The sequence below is a fragment of the Narcine bancroftii genome, chromosome 7 (genome assembly GCF_036971445.1).
Source record: "Narcine bancroftii isolate sNarBan1 chromosome 7, sNarBan1.hap1, whole genome shotgun sequence".
In the NCBI taxonomy this organism is placed as follows: domain Eukaryota; kingdom Metazoa; phylum Chordata; class Chondrichthyes; order Torpediniformes; family Narcinidae; genus Narcine; species Narcine bancroftii.
In genome coordinates, this window is record NC_091475.1 from 193,172,207 (window position 1) to 193,198,371 (window position 26,165).

Genomic DNA, 26,165 nt, shown 5'->3' on the forward strand with positions numbered 1-26,165 from the left:
GGCAAGCAATTTTTAAAAAGGTTTTCTGGTACTGCAGCCTTGCACATCAGTATAGGGGTTTCTGAGGGTGCTGTCCAATTTTCCCCTCTTCCCCCTCAGCATCGAACCCCGGGATGCTCTCCACGGTCTTTTTTCAAAACTTGCTATTAAGTGACCTTTAAAGTTGTGCTTTGCTTCTGTATGTGGAGGAGAAAAGAACATAATCATCTCTCTTGGATTTGCCATTTGGATAAAATTTGCATTTTCTATTTAACGACCCTCGGTCAGTGTTTTGCATTTGATTATCTTGGTTTTTTTTTTAATTTGTTTGCTCTTTACTCAGGCAAGTGTACTTGCACAATAGACAAATATAAAGCAGACATTTTGACTGGTGTAAGATGTGGATATTATTTTTAATGTGATTGTCTCCACCACCCGAATGAGGTTAAAATTGACCTCAGCATTTCAGTAATGAAATACTACAATAAAAGTCCAAAAATCCGGATGCCAGAAATTCGGACTACCCGAGAATCCGGATTTCTCGAACTCTCTGCTTTTGCGTGCATTTGTTATCGCCACAGAAGCAGAACTGCCACGTGCAAAGGTCGTGGGAAATGTAAGAAAAAAATATTAATTTTTTTTGGGGTATTTTGTATGATAACAAGCTCTCAACATTTTCCTGTTCATTTTGAATTTTAAAAGTACTGCTTGAAAATTCTGACCAACCCAATCCCCGAGCGGCCTAGAGTTTAGGACTTTTACTGTCTATACAATTATTTGCTTCATGAAAACAGCAATATCTGATCTCTTGTGGGCAGAGTATCGAGGCAGGTGGTCTAATCATGTGATCACTGCTGACCACTGAGGTGATGGTAGCAATGCCACCAAGCATCATCCTGAAGTTATTAAACTTTGGCTTGAGTTGAATACTTGTGCAACATGAACATTACTGACCACTTATTAACCCAAGTCAGGATGTTGACCTGATCACGCTATTGCTGACAGAGGCCACGATCATCTTTGTTTGTCAGTGACAATCATTCTCATCAGGTCTTTCATTTGGATCAAGGCTGCCATCGTGTCTGCAACCAAATGACCCATTTGAATTTGTTTTGCTTTCTGATGACAGAACTTACCTAGGGAGTTTCCTCCCCCCCCCCCCCCCCCCCACACTGAGTCAGGAAGATGTCAGTTCTAAATTGTTACCAAAACATCTTTGCTAATGAAGCAGATAACTCTAGTGCACGAATCTACATTGGAGTCAGGCTGTAATGTATTCTGTCACAGTTTGATTGTAAAATTGCAGATGTTTAACATTTACCAGAGGACAGCAAGGAATTGTGTTAATGCTCTTCAGATATGATGAATAATCTAATAAATGACTGGTGTTTCTTTACATCAGAGAGCATTGCACAGGCAAGAATTAATAGGCAAGGTGAAAATGAGGCCAGAATCTCATTTACTACAAAGGGATCAACTTTGGAGGCAATGATGAATGGGAAATTCAGTGCTGGCATATTGGGTAGTCAAAATATGGTAGGAAAATGGAATTTGGTCAGGATAAGTCCAAGAGAAGGCAAATGAAATTAGGGCTTATGGTATATAAGGTAATGATAGGTATAGAAGAGGAGATGGATTTCAAGAGGTTGGTGAGATTGTATTTGAGTATGGTGCGCGGTTCTGGTCACCCGGCAATTGGAAAGGTATAATGAAGCTGGAAAGCGTGCACAAAAGAGTCATGAGAATGTTACTGGGATTGGTTCTTTTGAATTTTAAGGAGATGTTGATCAGCTGGGACTTCCTGGAGCTAGGAAGTTAAGTGAGGATCTTGACCTATGGATCAAGGTTGCAGAAGAAGCATTAGAGAGACAGGGCCAGTTATAACGTTTGAAAGTCATTTAGATAGGCGCATGGATAGGAAAGGTTCAGAGGGAGGTGAAGCTAGTTTGGTTGGCCTGGACAAGTAACAGCCTATTACTGTACTGTAGAATTCTAAGAGTGTATATCCGAATATACACAAGGGTGGCAAACAGGTTGGGGAAAAAAATCATTAAGAAGGCGTGTAGAATATGTTCTGTCATGTCGATTTCTTAATGACCTTATTGGAAGGACATTTTTCATGCTTTGTCAATAATGTTATGTGTTAATCTTGAACCTAATCTTTAATGGCTCTGTTTGGAGTGCTAGAAGATATTAATGAGCTATTTTCTTCATCTTATCATCAAGCCATACTATTTACAACTTGTATTGGCTTGAAAAGCTATCCTACTCAGATGAAAAGATCCTGTTCCACCCATTAGTCCTCCGTGGTTATGTCTTGTCTTAATTTAGAAAAGATCAGGTGTTCACCTTGGCCGTGTATGGAGTTGAGATAAATTATAAGAGCCTCCGACTATACGGTGTCTACTGTATATTGAGTTTTAAAAGCCTGTAAGATTAATGAGGTGGAGCAGCTGGGAGAGACGATGAATTTATTCTCTTGGATTTTGTGAAGAGATGTAGCCTGCTTACTACATTGTGGATGCGAGGAGTTTGGATGCAGAGAGCTCTAATTAAATTTTTTTTATATTTAAGTTTCCATACATGCATTAATATCTCGATACACAAAATATCCCTCATGCATCAGAAATACCTGGTGTTAACTACCCCCTCCCAACCCTTCCCCCTAATAATAATAGCCCCAAAGGATATCAAGTTTTAATACATTTAATGAAATTTTGTGTTTACACTATTAAACATATTCTGATCCCAAGGTGTTTATAAGGTTCTTGAGGTTTAGGGGGATAGCTTTCATAATGTAATGCTACAATATGTAAATATTTTCACCAAATCTTTAGAGAAGTATTGTATTTATTTCTTAAATTATACATAATTTTCTCAAGAGTATAAAACTATGTATTTTACCATGCCATCTATCCATTCCCAAATAAGAATCTGATTTCCATGTCATTTTCTTGCAACCTGCTAATGCAATTTTTAGGAATTGCTTTTGAAACAAACCGAGTTTCAGTTTTGACCTTGTCCCAGAGATATTACCTAAATTTTTTTTAAAAAAAGCTTTGGATCTTGAAGAAATTTGACTTTAAAAACCCGTTCTAAAAATGTTCCTAACACTGTAAAAAAAATGTCTATTTTGGACATGACCAAGTAGAAGGTTTTTTTTAAAAAAAAAGAACCTATCTCTTGATTACACCTAAAACATTTATCTACCAAATCTGATTTCAATCAATTTAATTTCTGAGGGGTAAGATATAATTAATGTTTTAAAAAAAAATGTATATAGAAACAATCTATAATCTAACATTTATTGTGTTTGGCCGACTACCATGACACAGTTCTAACTAATTTTCCCATCTTTGTCTAGATCTATCAGTTCCTCCTTTACATATTCCCTTTTGCAAAAGTGCATACTTAGCTGAAATAAACTTATTAGATTTTTTTTACAAGTTGAACTTTTCATTTTGTTCTTACCAGGCAATGACATTGTCGGACCCAATTTATCCTGCAAATTTGTTTGACAAATAACTAAATATTGTATTATTTTGTATCCCATATTTATTTTTCAGTCGATCAAATGACATCAAACTTGCTCCTTTAAAACAATCCACTATTTTCTTAATTCCTTTATTAGACCAAATATTAAGAAGTTGGTTATTCATTGTAAAGGGAATAAGTCAATTTTGAGTCGATGGCATTTTAGATATTTCATGATTCCTCATTCCTATTTCAATGTTTACCTTATTTCATCTCTCATTAACTATTTTGACAGGTTTATGACATATTAATTTAATTTTTTAATTTAAATTCATATTTTAAATTTGGGTGTACAGCATATATGCTTATGTACCCCCAAATATACCAATGAACCTACCGACTATGTTTTTGAAGGGTGGGATGGATGAAACCAGAACACTTGGAGGAAACCTACTCGGGGAGAATGAACAAACTCCTCACAGAAAGTGCCTGATTCACAGTTGGGTCATTGGTGCTAACCGCTACGCCAGTCATACCATCTTATTAATACTTTTAATGCTCCAGACTGGTTTAAGGTTAGTGTATCAGTTAAGTGGAAAATACGGAGACCAAAAATAAAATCTGGAAATGCCCAAGAGGTGGAAGCAGCATCTGTGGAAAGAGGAGCAGTTCGTTTTTTCAGATTAGGGTTCTCCAAAAATTTACATTTCCTGGTTTCATTTCAGAATTTCTGCAACTGTTGTTTTTAAAATTAAATTGGGACATTACAACATGATACCTGGCCCTTCCAGCCCGCAAGCCCGTGCCGCCCAAATATTCCCAAATAACCTACAACCCTCGTATGTTTTGAAAGGTGGGAGGAAACTGAAGCACCCAAAGGAAACACACGCGCACGCGAGGAAAGCATGCAAACTCCTTACAAAGTGTGCGGGATTCAAACCCGGGTTGCTGGCACCGCAATAGCATTGCGCTAACAGTTACACTAACCGTGCTTTTGATTTTTAATTTGCCATCAATTACATTTTTAAAAATTAAATTTAGACATACAGCATTGTTACAGGCCATTTTGGCCCATGAGTCCATGCTGCCCAATTTATACCTAGTTAACCTAGGCCCCTGGTACATCTTGAACAGTAGGAGGAAACTGGAGCCCCTGGGGGAAACTCATGCAGACGTGGGGTGAATGTCCAAACTCCTTACAAACAGCTCGGGATCAGATTCCTGGGGCTATAAAAGGCATTGCGCTATCTGCTACACAAACCGCGTCACCCCATATGGTGAAATGTTCCCATGAAAAGTTAAGAGGCTAAAATTGTCAGTCACTGAACAAATTGTGCAATCACCCTAAATTTTGCAGGATTGCACATATTGTAGGATAAATATTCAAGTTCAAAGCATCAGAGAAGAAATGAAGAGATTTTTCATTAGGAGCATTTTTCTTCAACTTGGGGAATAGTCTTGGCCCAGAGCTCTTTGGTTAATGCATTGGTTAATGTCTTGAGATCTCTTGGAAATATGTTCACTCTATCAATGATTGGAACTTGTTTTGAATAGAAAAGATACCTGTCGGCAATCGTTTTCAATTTAGAATGAAAACTAATTGTTGAAAGTCCCAAAGAAAAAAAAAATAAGATTGAACATAGCTGAGGGAAAGGAGAGAATTTATGTTTGCATTTCTTTGTGGAAAGAATTGTAAAAGATGCAAAACAGACTCTACAGAACTTAAATCATCAAGAAATTGTAGTTCATTTTGCCAGGCTATCAGTGAATTCTACACATGACAATTGAAGACCTCTTTTTGTTTTAGTCAGGTCTGACCCTAGGATCAGTAGGAAGCCATCATAATAGGAGCACGTGGCATTATTGGAAAGGTCCAAGCATGGGTAGAAGATGGACTGACTGGTAGAAGTTGGACTGGGAATAAAGGATGGCCTTTTCCAGCTGGCTGCTGGCGACTAGTGGTGTTCAGCGGGGGTCACTTTGGGGTCTGCTGCTTCTCACGCTGTATGAATGATTTAGATTGTAGATTTAATGGTTTTTATGGCCAAATTGGTGAATGATATCAAGAGAGATGGAAGGGTGGGTACGGTTGAAGGAGCAGGGAGTCTGCAATGGACTTGGACAAGTTGGAAAAATGGACAAAGTGGCAGATGAAATACAGCATAGGTTTTTGCACTTGGGTGGAAGGAATAAAGGTATTGACTATTTTCTAAATGGGGAGAAAATTCAGAGGTGGTCCAAAAGGACTTGGGTATCTCAGTGCAGGATTCCTTGAAGGTTAACATGTAGGTTGAGTTGGTGATAAAGAAGACAAATGCAAATTAGAATTAAAAAAAAAGCAAAGGTCTGATCCTTTACGAGGCATTGGTCAGATCACATTTGGAGTAATGAGCAGTTTTGAGCCCCATTTCTAAGGAAGGATGTGTTGCCGTTGGAGAGTGTCCAGAGGAGGGTTACGAAAATGATCCTGGGGATGAGAGGGTTAATGTATGAGGAGAGTGTGATGGCTCTAGGCCTGTACTTGCTGGAGTTTAGAAGCACAAGGAGGCATCTCATTGCGACAGAGTGGGTGTGGAGAAGATGCTTCCAGGAGTGAGAGTGTCAAGGACCAGAAGGTACCTTTAGAACAGAGATGAGGAGAACTTGCTTCAGCAGTGGGTGGTGAATCTATGAAATTCATTGCCACAGAGGGAGAGGAGACCAAGTCATTGGGTAAACTTAAAGCAGAGGTTGATATGTTCTTGATTAATAAGAGTATCAAAGATTATGAAGGCATGAAGATATTGTTGAAAGGAAGAATATTATCAGCCATAATTTGAATGGTGGAGTAGACTCAATAGGCAGAATGGCCTAATTCTGCTCCCATCTCTTGTAATTTTATCATGTGTTAGAATTAGTTAATATCTCTGCATTCCTCATGGGATAGTGCTTACCCAGTGTTTGGAAGGTTGTGTGTTTCTGTAGAATTGCTTGATGTTCAGGATTGTTGCCAATCTATTTGAACATAGTTACCATTGTTTGGTAGATAGTCTCTTAAATGTTTTAAAGGTCTCAACTGGAAAGATTTAATTAATAAGTAAGTGTTCTGAATCTGGAAAAGAAATAAACAGAATAGTATAAGAATGTTAAATTGATCAAAACTCTGATCAAAATTCTGTCCACAATGGCCCTCTGGACTCCCAGTTGCAGGTCATTTTAACTCTTCTCCCCATTCCCACAGACGTGTCTGTCCTCTGTCTCCAGGATGAAGCAATCATAAACTAGAGCAGTGGTACTTGTCCTTTTCCTTTTCACTTACTTGCCACTTTAAGTAATCCCTATGCCATCGGTGCTCTGTGATTAGTAAGGGATTGCTTAAGGTGGCATGTTGGTGGGAAGGGAAGGTTGAGAATCTCTGCTCTAGACCCAATTGTTACTGAAATATTTTGCTTGAGAAAAATTGTCATTGGCCCATTTCCTTTGGAGTTATGAAACCATCCACATAATGAGTCAATGAGGTACGATTAAAACAGAGATTTTCAAACTTTTTCTTTCCACCCACCTACCACTTTAAGCACTCCCTTACTAATCACAGAACACCTATGGCATATAGGGAATATTTAAAGTGGTAGGTGAGTGGAAAGTAAAAGGTTGCCAGCTTCCGCCTCACCCCTCTCCTTGCTACTTTATCCCACCTTTATCCCCTCTATGCTCTCAGACCAGATGTAAGGTCTCGATCCAAAATATTAGTCATCCCTTTGCTTCCACAGATGGTGCCTGACACACTTAATACCTCTTGCAGTGAGCTTTTTGCTCCAGTTTCTAGTATCTACAGGGCCTTGTGTCTGGATTCGGTTTAATCAGGGTTTGTCCTCGTGTAGTTGAAAGGTATAAAAAAATCTCAAATTATTTTAAGGATCGAATCTATTAATCTAAATATGATGCTTGTACAAGAGTCCAAGCTTGACATAACTCAAACTATAGAATGTAAGATGTATGTGGACTGAATTATTGTTTGTTGTAAAAATAACTGTAGTTCATTTGGGTTTGAAATGGGGGGAAAAATGTAAAGTTGCTGTTTGGGTTGACTGATAGACCCTAAATTTCATTAATCTGTTCAACCCAGAGCCAAGTTTACAAATTAATGTGGTAGCTGAAGCAAGTCAAGGGCACGTGTTAAATCTGTGTAATTAAGTTATTGTTGCTTTCTGTGGAGTAGAACTTTCAAAAAAGGGTCAAGGTTTGGATTTATTGCTAGTAAATCTGAGTTCCAGATCAGGGTCATACAGCTCAGAAACAGACATGTTAGTCCAACTTGTCCATGCTAACCAAGTTGTTAACCCAGAGAATGTTCAGAAGAGAGCAAATTCTGAAATAAAGATACAAAAGTGCTGGAGGAGCTCAGCAGGTCACACAGCCTCCATTGGAGGTAAAGATATACAGTAAAATTCCTGTTATCCTGAATTCATACAAGTGGCAGCCTCATGCAACTGGCAAAAAAAAAATTGTGGAAAATAATTAGGTTAAAAAGTATGAATATTTAAAATAGTCACCCCCTAGTGATTAGTTTGCCAATCCACGCAGCATGCAATCTCAAGCAACTGGAGAATTCACTTATCCGGCTTCCACCAATCTCTGTAGGTGCCGGATACTGGGGGTTTTGCTGTATAACTAAAGTTTTGGTCCTGAGCCCTTCTACTTGAAGCCTGAAACATTGATGATACATCTTTACCTCCTATGGGCGCTGCGAGACCTGCTGGTTCCTCCAGCATTTTTGAGTATTTACTATAATCACAATGTCTGCAGGCTTTCCTGTTTTACTTCCAAATAGTGAAATATTGCATTGTGTCCTTCAACTCAAATCAGTCATAGAAATGGGACTTGTTTATTTGTTGGGATAAGGTTTAATCTGATGTGTGATGCACAGAGGGTTGTCCACACTACATCTAGAGATGTGTCAAAATTGGGACAGCATCTCCCAAGGTTAATTGAGGTACCATCTAAGATGGCCAAGTTCGCACGTACTCACAGGATGGTTTTTTTTTAGATGCAGTACTTTCTCAGTTGCCATCTCAGGATGTGTTCAGTCCCACTGTCAAGATGGTGACAGAGTGACGCAGCTTGTAACGCCGCAGTCAGGGATAGAGACTGGCTTTAATCCTGAGAGCTGTCTGTGTGGAGTTTTCACATTTCCCCATGGCTTGTGGGGTTTTTTTCTGGGGCTCTGGTTCCCTACCAGAGTCCAGAGAAATGCAAAATGCTGGTTAATTGGCTGCTGTTAAGTGCCCTGAGTGTGTAGGTGAGTGGTGGAATGTAAGGATATTTGATGAGAATATGGAGGGAATAAAAGGAAGGAGTAAAACTTGGGATCATTGTAGATTTAATGTGAATGTGTGTTTGATGTCTGCCGTAGACCCAGTAGGCAAAAGGTCTTGTATCCATGTTCCATCTCTTTATTGCTCTAGGGATCTGTGGATATGACAAGTGTGTTATGGTGGTATACCTGTTGGGAGACATTTTGACCAGAGCCCCTGAAATCTCGTAGAACTCAGTAAAGGCCCTTTAGCTCTCAATGTTGTGCTGGCCCACATATTCCTTTTTAAAAATAAAGTACGAAACCCTCCCTACCCTGTCACCTTCAATTTTTCTTTCATCCATGTGCCAGTCTTAAGAATCTCTTAAATGCCTCTTATGTTTCAGCCTTCACCACCATTCCTGGCAAGGCATTCCAGGCACCCACAACTGTGTGTGTGTAGACACCCACAACCCCACCCCATTACTGCAGGGGTACAGAAGAACTAATAACAACTTGTCAGCCCAGTCTGACATAAGTAGCTGGACTAGACCTCCATTAGGTCATGAGCGAAACAGCTTCATGTTCCTTTCTCTCCAATCTACTTGTGCTGGTGTATTTGTCCAGGACTGCACTGACAACATCAGCATTTTTAAATCCAATCTATCAGCGGAGTATTTATTTCTGCAACTGATTGCTCAGTGATGCCACAACTAATGGATCTAATTAAAGCTCAACACTCCCACTGCAGCTATCTTATTTTTTCCATACAATGAACAAAAATTATGAGGAAGTATGACGTTCAGGTATGGACTGCCAATAGGCCCTTTCATAATGCAAAAAAATCCATGTCACGAGCCTTGCCTTCGTAAATGGCCTGTGAGCCGCTCCAAGGCGCCATCTCCGATCCTTCTGTAGGCTTGTGTCAGAGGTGCAGCAGAGCACTCCATAAATGTCCAGCCAATGCAAGCGTCTCACTAGGGGTGGCTGATGCCGTCGCGATGATGCCATCGGCCCGTGACCCAGGACTGTTTAGTGAGGATACCATGCCAGCTCCCTCGTCCTTCCCAATCTCCCAGTCATGGCGGGTCAGCGTCACGAAGCCGGGGCCCTGAAGGTGGAGCAGTGGCAGCCACACCGATGATGACTATCTTCACTGATGATTTTCAGTATCCAAAACAAAGAATTCACAGGTGATTGAGAGTGAAATATGTGGAAATGATCAATGGCTGACTTCTTTACCTATAATCCCCCATGCATCTGGAACTGCTATGCGTTTCCCAGACCGGTTCCAGCTGCGTGGGGGATTATGGGTAACAAATTCGGCCATTGCTCGCTGCATATTTATGACGGGCAGCACCATGGCAACAGTCGCGCCCGCGCCCCCTCCCCCCCCCCACAGCGGCTCCGGAGGATTCACTGAGGTGCCGCTCTGCGTAAAAGTGGGGGTGCTCTATAAAAAGGTAAATTAATTTTTTTTCCTTCGGGGATGGAGCTGGCCTCGAAGCGGAGGCCCTCCATAAAAACACCTCATGAGTGCACTTTGGCAGAGAGCTGGCTGCAGCTCGTCTCATTAATGCTAACTAGTAAATCAGCTTTATGATTCAGAGAGGGAGAGAGAAAGTGTTGTCTGACAATGAATTCCTGCTGACTGTGCCCTCAAAAAACATCGTGTAGATGACAGAAAAGCATTCAATATCCTGCAAATAAAAACAAGCTGTAGTAAATTTATTTTGATGAATGCAGACTATTTTGCAATCTGCTCTGAAGATTGAATTGTGTCTTCTTCGACCTTAAATGAAAAGGATGGCACTGAATTGACAGCAGCATTGAATCCTGCTGCTGGAAATGTTCAAACCTCCACAGCATTGATCTGCAGGGTACACCTTTGATCATCAATGTGTGGCGACATGCACTAGTTCTTTATCAGGAGATTTCCTTCTTGCAAGTGAACTGCAAACTTCACTTGACATGTTGATGGGCCACACTGTACATTTGTTGTCAAGACATTTTTGTGGTTTTTCTCTAATGGCATGCAATGAAAAAAAGTGAAGTTAATGCTCCTGGATATATTCACCAATTACAAATTAGAATGGATCAGATCATGAGTGGGAGTCTGCCAATATAACTGGCTTCTGTTTCTTTTGAGGGCCAAGACAACCTTTTTAAATTTCTCATCGTTTTTCTCAAAGTGATTGCTCCTGTTTCACTCACTGTCCAAGGAAATCGAATAAATATGACACCAACCAATGTTTGTGGGGTAGCGGCCGGTGGCCCGCACCTCAGGCCGGCACAGGAGATGGCGGTCAAATGTGGCAAGCAGCAAAACGTGCCGGCTGAAATGCCCGTTTCCCTCGGCCACTGGCAGAGCGGGAAAACTGGCCAATTACTGACGGTGAATCGCAGGGGGCCCAATCAGGGCCCGGGCATCCAAGTAACCAATCAGCAGCCGGCCCGCTCAAGAAACGCCACGGTGGTGATGCGGCCGAACTGACTATAAAAGGAAGAGCTGCCACTAAATAAGCTCAGTGTCACATGCACTCTACTGGTGTGTGTGTCTTTCTTCTGCAGATTCAAGCGACAGCCTTGGCTCTATAACCCAGCTACAGTAGCAGCATAATTCCATGGTGCTGTCACTTTAGAAGAATGCTAAAAATCACAGGCAGGCTGGAATTTGGATGGAAAACAAAACCTTGAGATTGTGTGGCATCTGATTAATAACCATAAAGTGGTCATAAATAACTGTGGTGAGGGTTGGTGAAAACAAGCAGCAGGTCATGTTTCAATAAATTTGGCCCCCATGAGTTGCAACTAAAGAATTGTTTAGGCCCCTCTCACATCCAGTTGCTTTTCCGAAAGTTAAACATGCATCAGGCTCTGTTAGGGTGACCTGGTTAGCACAACGTTATTACAGTGCCAGCGATCGAGTCTGGGGTTAGACCCCCACATCCCGTAAGGAGTTTTACGTTCTCTTCGTGTCTGCGTAGGTTTTCTCTGGGGGCTTTGGTTTCCCCCCACTTCAAAACATCCTGGGGGTTGTAGGCTAATTGGGCGTCAAGAGCTCGTGGAGTGAAATGGCTTGTTACTGTGCTATATGTCTAAATTTAATTTAAATTCTACCCCAGGAAGAATTTTTGGATTCCTCCTGATAGCTCTTTAGTTTTGAAAAATGTATATTAATTTAGGATATGGAAGCAACGTATTTCACTGAATTTGAATGAACAGTATTGATGGATATTCTTGGATATCAGGTCATCATATTTTATTCAAATTGTGCACAGATCAATGCTCACCAAAATAATTAGGTCAGAGCTCAGGTTTTGGTAGAGATTTAAGACTTTGAATGAAATCTTTACTTTGTTAACTATGCCTCAATATCTTTTAATAAATGCAGTCATTATATTATGAGGGGGAATATGTAAAAAAAGCTTCCTTGATTTCAAGTTTTAGTCTGATGTTTTGAGTACCAAGGGAACAGAGCAGCAAATGAAAAACTAGCTGAAGCTTTTTGTGCAAATTCCCTGATTGATTGGTTGTGTAATTACAGAGTGGGGCACTTTTTAAATAACTAGTTTTGGATATTGCTTCAAATGACAGTTAAACAAGCAAGTTGGCAATCACTGATTGTAGCTTAATACACGAGTGCTGGAGAAACTCAGCAAGTCACATAGCTTTCTTTATGGCAAAGACACACAACAAGCGTTTCAGGCTTGAGCCCAATGTCAAGGTATGAGCAAAAAGCAGGCAGACGCCTGAATCAAATGGGAGGGGGATGGAGGGGTGGAGAATATAGGCCCATGGGCAAGAAGTCATAGATGGACATTGCAAATAAGTGCCTAAATGGTGTGTGAAAATTGATCTAATAACTATCATTGTAAAGGTCATATTCAATGTAGTGTGTGAGAGGAAAACTACTTTTAAGATTGTTGACACTGGGAAGGTTCACAATGTGTCAAGACAGTTTACTGGAATGAAACCAAGGGTTAAGAGATGAGAAGAGATTATGGAGACTTGGATTGACTTACGGTGGAATTTTTAAAAAAAAGAGCAATTTGATTGAATGGCGCTGGAGTCTTGGACTAGGTGTACGTTACCTAAGAATTTATAGAGCTGAATTTAGTCATGCAGCTTGGAAACGAGCCCTTTTGGCCCAACTCAACCAAGATGCATTTCTATATGTTTCCTATATGTATGCATTTGCCTACATGTCTCTAAACATTTTCCATCCATGGACCTGCCCAAATATCTTTGAAACATTGTAAGTGTATCTGCCACTTCCTCCCTCCACCATCTCATTCTATATACTCAACTGCTCTCTATTTTTTTAAAAATTGTCTCTCCGGTTGTCTGCAGATCTTTGTACCTGCCACTTCCTCACTCCACCATCTCATTCTATGTACTCACCTGGTCTCTATTTAAAAAATTTGTCTCTCTGGTTGTCTGCAAATCTTTCTCCTCCTGCTTTAAACCTATATCCCCTAGTTTTATCTACCTTATCCAAGCCTCTCATAATTTATAAATCTCAGCCTCCATTTCCTCTTAAGAAAACAATGTCTCAACTCGCCTGTCCAGGCCGTAATCCTGTGCATCTTTTCTCGATCCTTTCTAATTTCATCACACCCTTCAGCCCAAGTATGGCCTCACCAACTATTTGCACAACTGCTGTGTGACATTTTCAGCTCTGATACTCAGTGCTTCAGCTGATGAAGGCAAGCAGACTGTACTCCTCACCAACCTGTCTTCCATTAATTCTTTGCAAACATTTCTAAACAATAAAAAGTGGTGAGAAGTTGGAAATTTCTGCCATAAATAATGGATAAATTGTTAATTCTCAGGCAAAGAATAATAGATTTTAGTTATCCTAAAGTATTAAAGTATGGGACAAAAGCAAGTGTATGTGGAATTGAATCAAATATCAGTACAATCTTACTGGATGACAATGGGGTTTCTTGGCAACATCACCACCTATATTTCACATTTCTGTCGATGAATGTTTTCTTTGCAAGTACACTCACACTGAATTAATCAACAATATGTTGCTTTCCAGTGAGCGCCGTCACTGTTGGCATTTTGTCTGCCTACAGAAACGCTTTTCTAAACTTGTAGTCCCTGCTGCTCTCTTCCTCGAACTGCCTACCAGAGGAGGGAAAGCAGATGATTAACTATTTTACCAGCTATCGGCAAAATCTTAAAAAAATCTTTCTCTTGTGTCACACTGTGGACCCTGAGAATGTTACCGAAAGTGTGGACAGTGGTCTACCAGTTTTTGTGATGCATTTGGAGGTTTGATAAGACCATGCACAAGGGATTAGTACGCAAAATTAGAGAACGTGTTATTGGCTATGATGTACTTCTGTGGACAGGTTGGTAGGAAGGAAGCAGAGTCGTAATAAATGGGTCATTTTCAGATTGATAGGCAGATGCTGGTGGAATCCCACAAGGTTCAGTGGCAGGACTCCAGATGCCAGAATGCTCTTCACGGTACACCTGTAGAAGCTTTTGGTTGCATACCGTATCTCCTCAGACACCCCACAAAGTATAGCCACCCGGTGAGCCTTCTTGGTGATTACATCAACATGGAGGCTCCAGGACAGATCCTCGGAGATGTTGACACCCAGGAATTGCAAGTTCTTGACCCTCTTATCCACTTTGGTGGCAATAATAGAAAGGCAGATTGTTATCCAATTGGTGAGAACTTAGGAAAAAGGTGACGCGACAAGCACTGTCTTGGTGGTTGTAATTATTAAAGGTTGCAATGTAGGTACGGTAGACTGGAAGTAAAGCAACTGGTGTGTTATCCTTTATTGCATGAGGTGTTGAAAATGGAAGTAGGGAGATGTATAGGACCTTTGTGAGGCAATGCTTTGAGCATTGTGTGCAGTTTTGATCAGATTATCAGAAGAGGGACATTCTTGCCATTGAGGGAGTTCCGTGAAGGTTCACCAGTCCTGGGATGGCAGGACTGACTTAGGAAGAAAGACTGGATATTTAGGGTTGTTATCATTGGAATTTGGAAGACTGAGAGGGTATTGCCATTGAGATAAAAATTTTGACAGAATGAGATAGGTTGGATGCAGGAAGGATGTCCTGATGTTGGGCAAGTCTATAAGAAAGTGTCACAATCTAAGGATAAGGGGTAACCCATTTAGATGTGATACGAAGAGTAACTTTTTCACTCCGAGTTGTGGAACTACTCCTGTGTACCAGAGTTTTTGAGGCCAGTTTTTGAGAACAGGCTTGATGGGCTGAATAGCCTGCTCCTGTTCCTATTTTTCTGTTTCACTGGGAAAAAGAAAATATAATGGTGAGATAGCTGATAATAAATCTGACTTCAATACCATGACAGTTGTTACGAGCCCAAAGGACCCTCAAACCCAGCAACAACAGATATTCACCAAGACAAATGGTTACTGAAACAAAAGTTGCTTTTAATTATCTTTAAACATGAAAAGAGGATCACACTTTAACTTATCACTATTGACTTACTTAATCCCCTTCTAATTCTAAGCGCACGTGCATGTAATCTGTGTGTAAGTTCAGAAAAGTTCTTTGTTTCACAGACCAATTTCCCTTCTCATACCTCCAAGTTCACTGGTTGCAGGCAATTCTTATACTGTGCACAGAATTTAACTTTTTTATAAAGTTCACCAGGCTTTGGTGCTTGAAAGGTAAATGGTTACCACTCAGGAAGGTTCTTGTCGGTTTTCAGAGAGAGTATCGTTGTACGATGAACACCTGGCCACTTTAGTATCTTGCCGACAAAACTTGCCCCCTTCAGGGTTCTCCAGATGATAACCTCTTGCTTTCAGGGCACCATAGAGTGCCCTTTTGTTTCTCTTATTCCAAGTGAAACATTACACAGCCAGTCCTCTCCTCTTGCATGAACCACAAGGGCTTTGACCAGGCTGAACTAAGCACTCGCAACCTGTCTTCCAAATGGGGCTTTCCACAAGCTTGCTAGCTTGTCCTGTTCAGTCCCAGCTGCTGTTACTGGCTGTAAACACTGTCTGTCTCTCTCTGTCTCAGAGAAAGCCTGTTTGACTCGCTCTTCTTGCAAAACCACATGACCCTCTTAGAACAGCAAGTTCCACTCCAGACAAACTGCTGCTCCAACAAAATCTTTTATCTGTTGCCTTTTTGTAAACAACAATCCATTAGTGAAGTCTCTTGGGCACTCTCCAAAGTTCTTGCAAAGACTGTCGGCCCCGACATGTCGAGCATGGGACAGAGCTCCAGTATTTTAAATAAGATCTGTTTGAAAGTGTCTGCATGTGACCTACTCTAACAAACCTTTCCCATTTTATCTCCCAAAGACATCTATATACTCTGTCGTACCATTCTCACAACTCCCTTCCCACTTCCCTTCTAGATCCCGGAAAGTATTGCGAGCCTTGACTTAGAAATTGAAGAACTGAGGTAAATCCAGTGTTCTGACTGGCCCTACTTGCATTAACATTGACTTTCTTGTGTTTGAGTAAATTGGGTGGATAGCATCTGCTGTGACTTGTGAAGGGTGGTATCAGCAGCGTAAAACTCCTGTTCAGGAACATGGGCTGGTTTGAAATTTGCCAGGTTTTGAGAAGGGGGTGGAAGCATGCATCCTTGAAAAGCATATATATGTGCCCATAAATCACTGGGTTAAATGTTTTTTTTAAATGTGATGATTATTGAAGGATGGGCTTGTCTCTGTTGGCAATCTTCCACTCCCAGTTCCCTGCCCCCCCACAACCCACACACAATTTCCTGGTGTTAATACTGCAAACAAATTCACCCTGTACCCAAACATCATAATTTCAACCCACAGTTCCCTGACTTCCCTTCAAATTTATCGCACACCATTGATCCCAATAGAAGCCCTTTTCAGGAGTTGAGAGTGTTTTTTTTTATTAGGAGTATAGGAGTATATCACAGGAGGGGTTGATCCTGCTTGACTATTCAGTGAAATCATAAATCATCCCCTTTCTTGTCTGATCATGTATCTCGATCGATGGTCATAATACCTCCAAAATTTGTTGATTGCAGTCCTGAAGATAATATTTGAACAGTTCCAGCTCTCCTTGGAGCAGATGTCTGAAGATTCAAACTCTCTGAGTGAAATGATTTTTCTTCATCTCAGTCTTGAATGGCTCTTTCTCTATCCTGAGGCTCTGCCTCACTCTTCTTGACTTGAGAAAACAGCCCCTTGCCAACCACATTTTTCAACCTCCTTCGGAGTTGATGTATTCAGTTGGACTTCGGTGAATGCACTGGGACAGATTTCCCAGTGAAGCATTCTGACAAGCAGTAGTGGTCTCAGCTGTGGCTGAGGGTGGGGGAACAGCGCGCCTGTGCTTTTCACACTAAGATTGGAGGAGTTCTTGCTGTGATCAGCATTGCTGGTGTGTAAAAGCAGACTGCAGAGGCATGCCACCCTGTGATTTAATTAGCATTTCAGCATTCCATTTTCTGCATGCTTTTTGTAGAGCATAATTGGAGGTTGTCAAATGCAGTCCACTGAAGGTCCTTCTGGATGATTTGGGCTGCAATACCCCTGAGGATTCGAGAAAGTGAATATTGTGTGTAAATTAAAGCAACTATCAGAGAAATTGGCTGCACAGTATATTTGCAGCATTTAATTTTTTTTTCTTGCAACTACTTCCCTTCCTTGCCCTCATTCATCTTGATGGCTGGCATCGATGGGTTGTACTAAAGGTTGATCTGTATGATTCCAATAAAAATGTTTCATAGTATTCATTAATGACTGAATACAGAATATATTCCATTAATTTAATTATGGGTGGTGTTAGAATGATTGTTTAATAAAATGAGAGAATTATAGCAAATGAGTGTTGGGCAATATAAATTGGGTCGCTATAGAAAATAAAGTTGTCATTGCTGAAGGGTGGTAGTGGGGACCAGCTCTCATTGCTATACAAATGCTCTTCGTGGCATACATCTCAAACAGCCTCTGACATCTAAGTCGATCCCCTGGCCTTCACATGTGGCATAGTTCTTGTGTCCAGTGGAGCTGTTCTCACCGACAGAAGAAGGGGCAAAGGCACTAATATAGGCACCTTGAAACCAGTTGCCATGGATGGTCACTAATCTAGGAGAGGTATAACTCCAATTTCAAACCTCCACTGCCTTGTGGCTATACCAGTTCATGGGAAAGGCTTTGGGAATAAACCCCGGGGAGGGGGAGGGGGAATCCAGAGTCCCAAAGGTGGCTGATTGCTGTATGCGCACACCCCCACACCCCCATCCACACACACCCAGAAAGCACAATATCTGACCCTTATTGGAGTAAATTTCATCTGTTTGTCTATGTCTGCCTCTCACAAAATATCTCTGCTTTGCTGCATTTTAAGAATAATCTTCTTGTTTTTGGGGTGGGCATGATTCCTGCAGAAGGGCAAACCATGTATTGGTTCTTCAGTCTCTTGTGTCCACCCTTCCTTTTGGTATTGTTAAGCAATCTGTAATGAACACAAAAGTGTGACTTTACCTGTGACTTAAAAGTTCAGATTTAATCGCAGAGTACATCAATGACATTGTTACGAGCCCAGAGTTCCCCAAAACCCAGCAGCAATAGATATTCACCAAGACATATGGTTACTTAAATAAAAGTTGATTTTAATTATCTTTAAACATGAAAACAGAATCACACTTTAACTTATCACTATTGACTTAACTAACCTAACTTAACCCCCTTCTAATTCTTAGCGCATGTGTATGTAATCTGTATATAAGTTTAGAAAATTTCTTTGATCCACAGTCCAATCTCACTTCTCATTCCTCCAAGTTCACTAGTTGCAGGCAATTCTTATACTGTGCACAGAATTTAATATTTATAATGTTCACCAGGCTTTGGTGCTGGAAAGGTAAATGTTTACCACTCAGGAAGGTTCTTGTAGGTTTTCAGAGACATTTGTTGTTCCTGGACACAAACTGATTCCTTCAAATCAGCCATGTTAGTGTCTTGCTGAAGAAACTTGCCACATCAGGGTTTTCCAGATGATAGCCTCTTTCTTTCAGGTCACCCTTATTTCAAGTGAAATATTATGTAGCCAGCCATCTCCTCTTGTATGGACCACAAGGGTTTTGACCAGCCTGAACTAAGCACTCTCAACCCCATCTTCAAAATGGTTTTTTTCCACAAGCTTGCCAGCTTGTCCTGTTCCAGTCCCAGCTACTGCTGCTGAACTCTCCCTCTCAGAGAAAAGCCTGTTTTTTTTTTCTCTGCTTGGAAAACCACATGACCCTCTTAGAACAGCAGCCTGCACTCAGACAAACTGCGGCTCTGAACTTAATCTTCCGAGTTCTTTCATCTGTTGCTTTGCAAAACAGCAATCCATTTGTTGTCTCTCTAGGCCACACATGTCAAACTCTGGCCTGCGATATAATTATATTTGGCCCGCAAGATCATTTCAAAAATGTATTAGAGGTGGCCCGCTGGCCGCCGCGCCAGTTTAGCGCATGCACAGTAATACTACAAATCCCAGAATGCATTGGCGTCAGCCCGCTAATCGCCCCCACCTCCTCTGTTTACGTTGCAGGGTCTCACCGTGGACTCTGGTTTTGGGGCCTGGCCGGTGTCAGGGGAAGCCAAGGCCGCTTCCCAGCGCCCGGAACCGGAGGCCTCGGGCTTGACCTCGCCAGGACCGTTGCCCACTCCCCCTCCCTGCCGCAGGCCAACCCGCGACTCACGGTGACGGGGCCGCTGATCCGCCGAGATGCCGCCCTGCAGCGAGAGCCGATGCCCCCGCACTGTCGTTGTCCAACCCGATTGCCCGCAAACCCCGCCCTCTCGCACAGAGGCCTGAGTAAGTATTATGAACTTTAATCTCAGGATAAAACGATCTTCCAATAGTTTCATGTCACAGTTAAAAATGGTCCTGCACCTGGATACAAGCTCATTAGGCATAAAACTTGAAAAGTGTGTAAATCAAAGAATATCTGTACCAATGGAAAAAGGGCATGGCAAATAACCCTGCTAGAGTTCATGCCCACAATCAGTCACCCATTTGATTGTTTCAGGAATCATGTTATTCTCCCACATTCTCAATAGCCCTCAGATTTTACTATTCCACAGCACACTAGCAACATTTGACAAATCCTCTAGAGATAAATATTATTTATTGAATATTTTATTTCTCATTTGTTAATGCTTCTGGAAAGAGTTTATCCAAAACTATTTTAAACATTTATTTTAATAAGAAAAAGTTTAACATTACATATGTTGAAAGAAGAGAAAACATGCAGATGTTGAAAATTTTCAATAAATATTTAGTTCGGCCCTCGACTTAGTCCAAGTTTTTAATTTTGGCCCTCCGTGAATTTGAGTTTGACACCCCTGCTCTAGGCACTCCCCAAAGCTTTTGCAAAGGCCCTTGGAGCCGGCCTGTCTGGCTTGATCAGAGCCCCAGTATTTTAAATGTGATCTGTTTTGAAGTGTTTGTATGTGATCCACACTAAAAAAAACCTGCCATAATTTATCTCCTTTTAAACCTATCTATATACAATATAAAATACAAAATAATCTGTCACAACATCACGTACAACCCTGAGTTAAAAAGTGTTGATCAGAACATATCTTTTTTCAGATGATAATTTTAGTAACAAGAAATGATGATTACATATTTTGAGATTCTTCCAGGTTTGTGGACAAGTGTCTATACATTTAATGTTACTTGAGTTCGCAGTCTCCCTTTCTTCTGCATGTCTCTCAAAAAAGGTTAATAGTGAAGAATTGAAAGTGCCATGGATTGAATTTAATAGCAATTCTACTATCAGACTTTCTAGTTGATCCACTTGATCTTGAGCGAAGAAATAAAAGTGGAGTGGAGTACAAAGTAAACCATGATCTAATGGAAAGGGAAACCTGTGTTGGTGGGACTTTGACTTAGGAAATGCATGGTACAATAGTGACGGTGGTGCTGCAAGGTTATGCTGTTAAAGTCAGCCCGTGCTGTAAGAAAACAAACAGCAGAACCAATTAAGCATACAATAGCTTCTTTATTTAACCCTTTGTAACACTAGTGGGAGAAGGGGTACAAAGAAAGAGTTCAGTAACTCGTTCCCTACACTGAGCCCCAGCTCAAAGCATTGGAGTGTTCGTCATACTTTTATACACCTCTTGGGCAGGCTTCTGCATGAGACCCTTAAAATGCAAGTGTGTGAAACTTGTGTGTTTATCATAACATGTTACCCTGTTGTTTACAAATGTCTGGGAAAGTCAGAGTGTCTTGCCCCCAAGGTTTATTGGCAATATCTTGAAGTTAGCTACTATCTCACTCTGGCACAGATATTAATAAGGCAATAATATTTCCACCATGGCACAAGCAGCTACAGTATTTTCTTTCCTAAACCATTCACCCTTTGTTAGGCATATTCGTAGAACTTGTTCTTTCATGTTCCCTCCTTTATCATTTCACGATAACTAATATGAATGTTAGAATATGGTTTATTTTCCCTTTACATACCCGACTATTAAAGAAAAAAGCAAATAAAATGAAATGAAACTATACTATCATCTGTCATGATAATGACTTATAACAAGTTACCTTTAAGGCATGAATGAATCAAATAAAAGAATCTCCCTATTGTTATTTCTCCAGTGTTGCATTCCACTGGTCTTGTATCTACTCTCACCTTTTATCTGTCATATACTTGAAGCTTTTTGTATCCTCTTGTATATTATTGGCCAGCCTACTTTAATACTCCATCATTTTAATTACCTTTTGTTCTTGAAAAAACGCTTCCCAATTCTCTATATGTTCCGATCAACACTTTTGAACTCAGGGTTGTATGTGATGTTGTGACAGATTATTTTGTATTTTATATTGTATATAGATATGTTTAAAAGGAGATAAATTATGGCAGGTTTTTTTTTAGTGTAGGTCACATACAAACACTTCAAAACAGATCACATTTAAAATACTGGGGCTCTGATCAAGCCAGACAGGCCGGCTCCAAGGGCCTTTGCAAAAGCTTTGGGGAGTGCCTATAGAGACAACAAATGGATTGCTGTTTTGCAAAGCAATAGATGAAAGAACTCGGAAGATTAAGTTCAGAGCCGCAGTTTGTCTGAGTGCAGGCTGCTGTTCTAAGAGGGTTATGTGGTTTTCCAAGCAGAGAGAAAATAAACAGGCTTTTCTCTGAGAGGGAGAGAATTCCGTTCTACAGTTCTTGTTACTAAAAGTCCCACTAACCTTTGCTTCATCAAATGCCCCTCTCTTTTCCTTTCACATTAGCTTTGACTTCCCTTGTCACTCACTGTAAAGGTTAAAACCTTGTGTTTTTGATTTGTAGTTAATTTTATGGCTATCCCTTTGAGAAAGAATGTTGTTCGTAGCATTGCCATTGTTGCTATGATGTCATATGTCATAATATCCGGGCGTATTTTTCAGAGAATCATTTCAGAGAATGTAAGCTCTCACGATCCTTTTCCTTGAATTCATCTTATTTCATCTTAATCAGTTCATATTATCGTTTTATATTGTTGTCTTTAAATGTAACCAAATGCTTTGCTTGTCCATCATTATGAAAATCTTGATGCGCAGTTGTGCAAAATGGTTATCCGTTTTTATCAACAAATTAAAGGTGACATAAAGCTGCAGTTATGAGGTTTGATTTATTGGAAATAAGGTAGTAATTCGGAATATCATCGCTTACGTTTCTGTGAAGATGACGCTTTGAAATTGGAAAGTGTCGTTTATACTCACAGCCATGATATTTGCCCATTTAAATATTTCCTTTTTTTTTAATCCTGCAACTTTCCTATTTCTCACAGAAGCTCCATCCATTGCAGTTCTCCAATTTTCCCCACTAGTGCTTCCTTTCGATCTACTTTGGCCAGTTCCTCTCTCGTGCCACTATAATTCGTTTTATTCTCCTGAAATACAGACACAACTGTCTTTATTTCTCCTTGTTAAATCTCAAATTGAACTCGTACTGTGATCACTGCCACCTAATGGTTCCTATACTCTAAGCTCTCTAATCACCTGTGGTCACCAATCCAGTACATCCGATCCCCCATGGGCTCCTCAACCAGCTACTCTAAAAAGCCATCTTGTAGGCTTTCTACAAATTCTCTTGTGAGATCCGGCCCCAACCTGGTTTTCCCAATCTATTTGCATGTTAAAATCCCCCATGACTATCATAACATTATGCTTCTAATGTCTTTTCTATCTGTTGTTGTAGTCTGTTGTCCACATCCTAGCTACTGCATGGATATTTGTATATAACAGCCAACAATTTTCTTGTCATCCTTGCCACTTCTTAACCCATAATAATTCTATCTCTTCTGGTCCAGTCACCTCTTTCCAATGATTTAATGTTGATCCTTCCCAGCAGCCACGCTGCCTCCTCTTTTTCCAGTCTATCCTTTCGATACACTGTGTATCCTTGAACATTCAGTTCCAAAGACATCCATCCTTTAACCACTACTCTGTGATGGCCACAACATAATACCTGCCAATCTGCAGTTGTACTACAAGGCCAGCCACTTTATTCCTTGTGCTGTGCACATTTAAATTCAAAACCTTTAACCCCTTATTGATTATATTTGATTCCGTATCCTAGTTGCTCCCCATGGCTGCAATTTTTCCCTGTCTGCCTGTCCTTCCACTCAAACTCCTCTTCCTCTGCTTCTCCATCTTAGTCCCCCACCCCCCCCCCCCCCCCCCCATGAATCTAGTTTTACCTTCTGAGTCCAGTCGGAACAGCATTCCTGTGCTAAATTTTCTGTATCATTAAAAGGGTATTGCTAACATAGCAATATCTTGACTACTATGGGTTGGTATATGGGTACAGATCCAACAGCAAGATAAATTCGTGATTTCAACATACATTAGGGATATGCATAAATAAATATTTATTGCCATGCCATTCCCATTGAGCAATCTGATTTAATTCTCTTTCTCCTTCATCAAGTTAATGATTACAAGGGTACCCAAAACAAAGCCCAAAATACCCTTAAGTACAACAATTGTCCATTTTCACCACTCAGTAGCCTGATCAGGACTCTGGGCTTGTCCTCTGATACATCACACTGTCTTTTATCTATCTATCTATCTATTTATCAATCTATTTATTTATTTATTTATCTATTCATCTATTTATTTATCTATCAATTTATTTATTTATTTAAAACATTTTTTCACTCTATAAACCATACTGACCAAAATACTTAGACATTTTCCTCTTGTATATACAGTGTCATTTTCTCCCCTTTCCCTTCCCTCCCTCCCTCTCCCACCCTTCCCATTTATTCAAAGTTTGATCTATAAGGTACATTAAACCCGTTAAACAATGTCGTCACTTAATAAAATAAACAAGAAATTTTTGTCTTTTGCACTGTCTTTTTCCAGGCCAATCTTTTTTTCAAGTCAGTGTGATGTATCTACCCCCGAAGTCGTCTCTCAATCTTTACTGCCATCGGTGTCTCCTGGCCAAATTCTGTGACCTGGCCCCTCTGGGTACTTCTCTTTTGTCTGGGCGTTACGCACCTGCGAATGTAAGGTCTCAAGAATTTAATCGATGTTATTACTTCTCCCTTTTGTATGAAAAATGCAAGAGGAGCTCAAAACCTACCTTGGTCAGGTTGGGACTTTAAAAGTCAAGCTGGAAGAGGCAAAAATGAATTTAAAATGTAAAGAAGGTACTCCAAGTCAAACAGCTTTGCAGGTTAATGATCAACTGAATGCCTTTTTTTTAAAAATGAAGTTTCCATGTTGATTTCCAAACTTGAACTGGAGAAAAAAGCAATTTATCTGCTGAGATAAGTCCTGAGAGTATGCAATTACAGGTCATGTCACACCAAGGCTGTATCAGCACCGGCAGGGGATCACTGCTCTGATGAGCCTGGCCACCATCTTAAGCTGTTATTAAAATAATAAGTAGAACCAATTAAGTGTATGACAGTTTCTTTGTTTAACCCTTTGTAACGCCAGGGGGAGAAGGGGTACAAAGAAAGCGTTCTCTACGCTGAGCCCAACTCAAACCATCGGACTGTTCTTCATACTTTTATGAACATTTTAGGCAAGGCTCTGTGTGAGAACCTTACAAGTTTCACACACCTGCATCTTGTTTACCATAGCATGTTACCCTGTAATGTCTACAGATGTCTGGGAAAGTCAAGGTGTCTTATACCCAAGGTTTATTGACATTCTTGTGCAGTTAGCAACTTAAGGTACTTCCTGACTTGCATCCTACTTGACGTGTCCATCAGCATGGATGACCGAATTTTCAAAATAATATATAAGAAAAAATATAAAATTTATGTGGTTTTGTGTTGTATTTGACCAACTATAACAGGGATACAGGGCATGTAAGAGCCAAAATGTGCGTACTCACCTCGTTAGTCGGTGTCCTGGGGTTCGTAGGCTGAGCGTGGCCATCTTGATTCCTGTGTGCAGCGTTGGTCTTTGGTTGACCCATGCACAATGGGTTCACGTATTGGAGTTTGGTTGACGCGTGCATGAGAGTTAAGGGTGTGAATTCAATATTGTCAGGGCACTTCGATCCAGCAAGTTCTCTTTAATTCTATGATTTGTTTTTGAGGAAATTTCATCTTTTGAGGAAGTGAAGAATGAAATTGATGATGGTGGGGCAGTAGATGTGGAGTAAAGTAACGTCCCTATTATCCGGCGCCTATGTGGATCGCAGATGCCAGATGTCTGACTTTTCCGGTTGACTGAGACTCACTCTTCCTATCCCTAACTAATACACCTGCATTAAGAATACACCATTTAAAAGACGAAAGACAATGTAAAGACATTTGAAAAAACTTCAGTATTGTAGTCTTTAATTACGTAAAGTTCACTTTAATCACGTAATTCCTTTAACTTACCAAATTTAAATTTGAACCTGGTCGCTGGCACTGGAACACTGTTGAGCTATACACCATGCCAACTGTGCCACCATCATAATTGACCCCCTCCCAAAGTTTACAGATAAAACTTACTTATAATATACTTTATATTAATAAAGATAAAAACTCTTACCAGACAGGAATAGGGAGACACTTCGGAACAATTGCTCGGCATCGACTGGCTCTTCATCAGAATGATGCAGTCAGACCCTCGGCGCAATCCAGCTCGCCTCCATGCAAATGTCCAGGTCAGGCCCTTGGCGCACCTTCCTCATGCTGACAACCCAACTCACCTCCATGCCAGTGGCTGGTCAGGCCCTCGGCATAACTCGGCTCACCTCCACGCCAGGTCAGGCCCTCAACGCACCTTCCCAACCTGACTCACCTTGATGCAAGTGATGTCATGAAATGAATGAGCCTGCATTGAGGGGCATTGCTAGTTCAGCAGGGCAAACTTCTGCAAGTCTCAGTGCTGCCCCCACAGGGGGCATCCACCCAGTCTTATTTGTTTGAAATTTATCAATTTATTTCCTCAAAATTATTTTTTTTGCTGGTTGTTTGAGTTTCTGTTTGATTGAATTCTAGATC

General features: G+C 40.7%; 1 protein-coding gene across 5 annotated transcripts in view; it reads left to right on the forward strand.

Moving 5' to 3' along the window:
- mgat4a (alpha-1,3-mannosyl-glycoprotein 4-beta-N-acetylglucosaminyltransferase A) overlaps window positions 1-26,165 on the forward strand; it is a 282,181-nt gene that overhangs the window by 61,431 nt on the left and 194,585 nt on the right. Inside the window, exon 1 of one of the 5 annotated variants that reach the window (XM_069891862.1) lies at window positions 19,250-19,527. The exons of the other annotated variants lie outside the window; for them this stretch is intronic. Within the exon in view, the coding sequence (XP_069747963.1) occupies window positions 19,461-19,527 (67 nt within the window). The 5' untranslated portion in view covers window positions 19,250-19,460. Of the gene's footprint in view, window positions 1-19,249; window positions 19,528-26,165 lie in introns of those variants that run through there. 5 annotated transcript variants of the gene reach the window in all.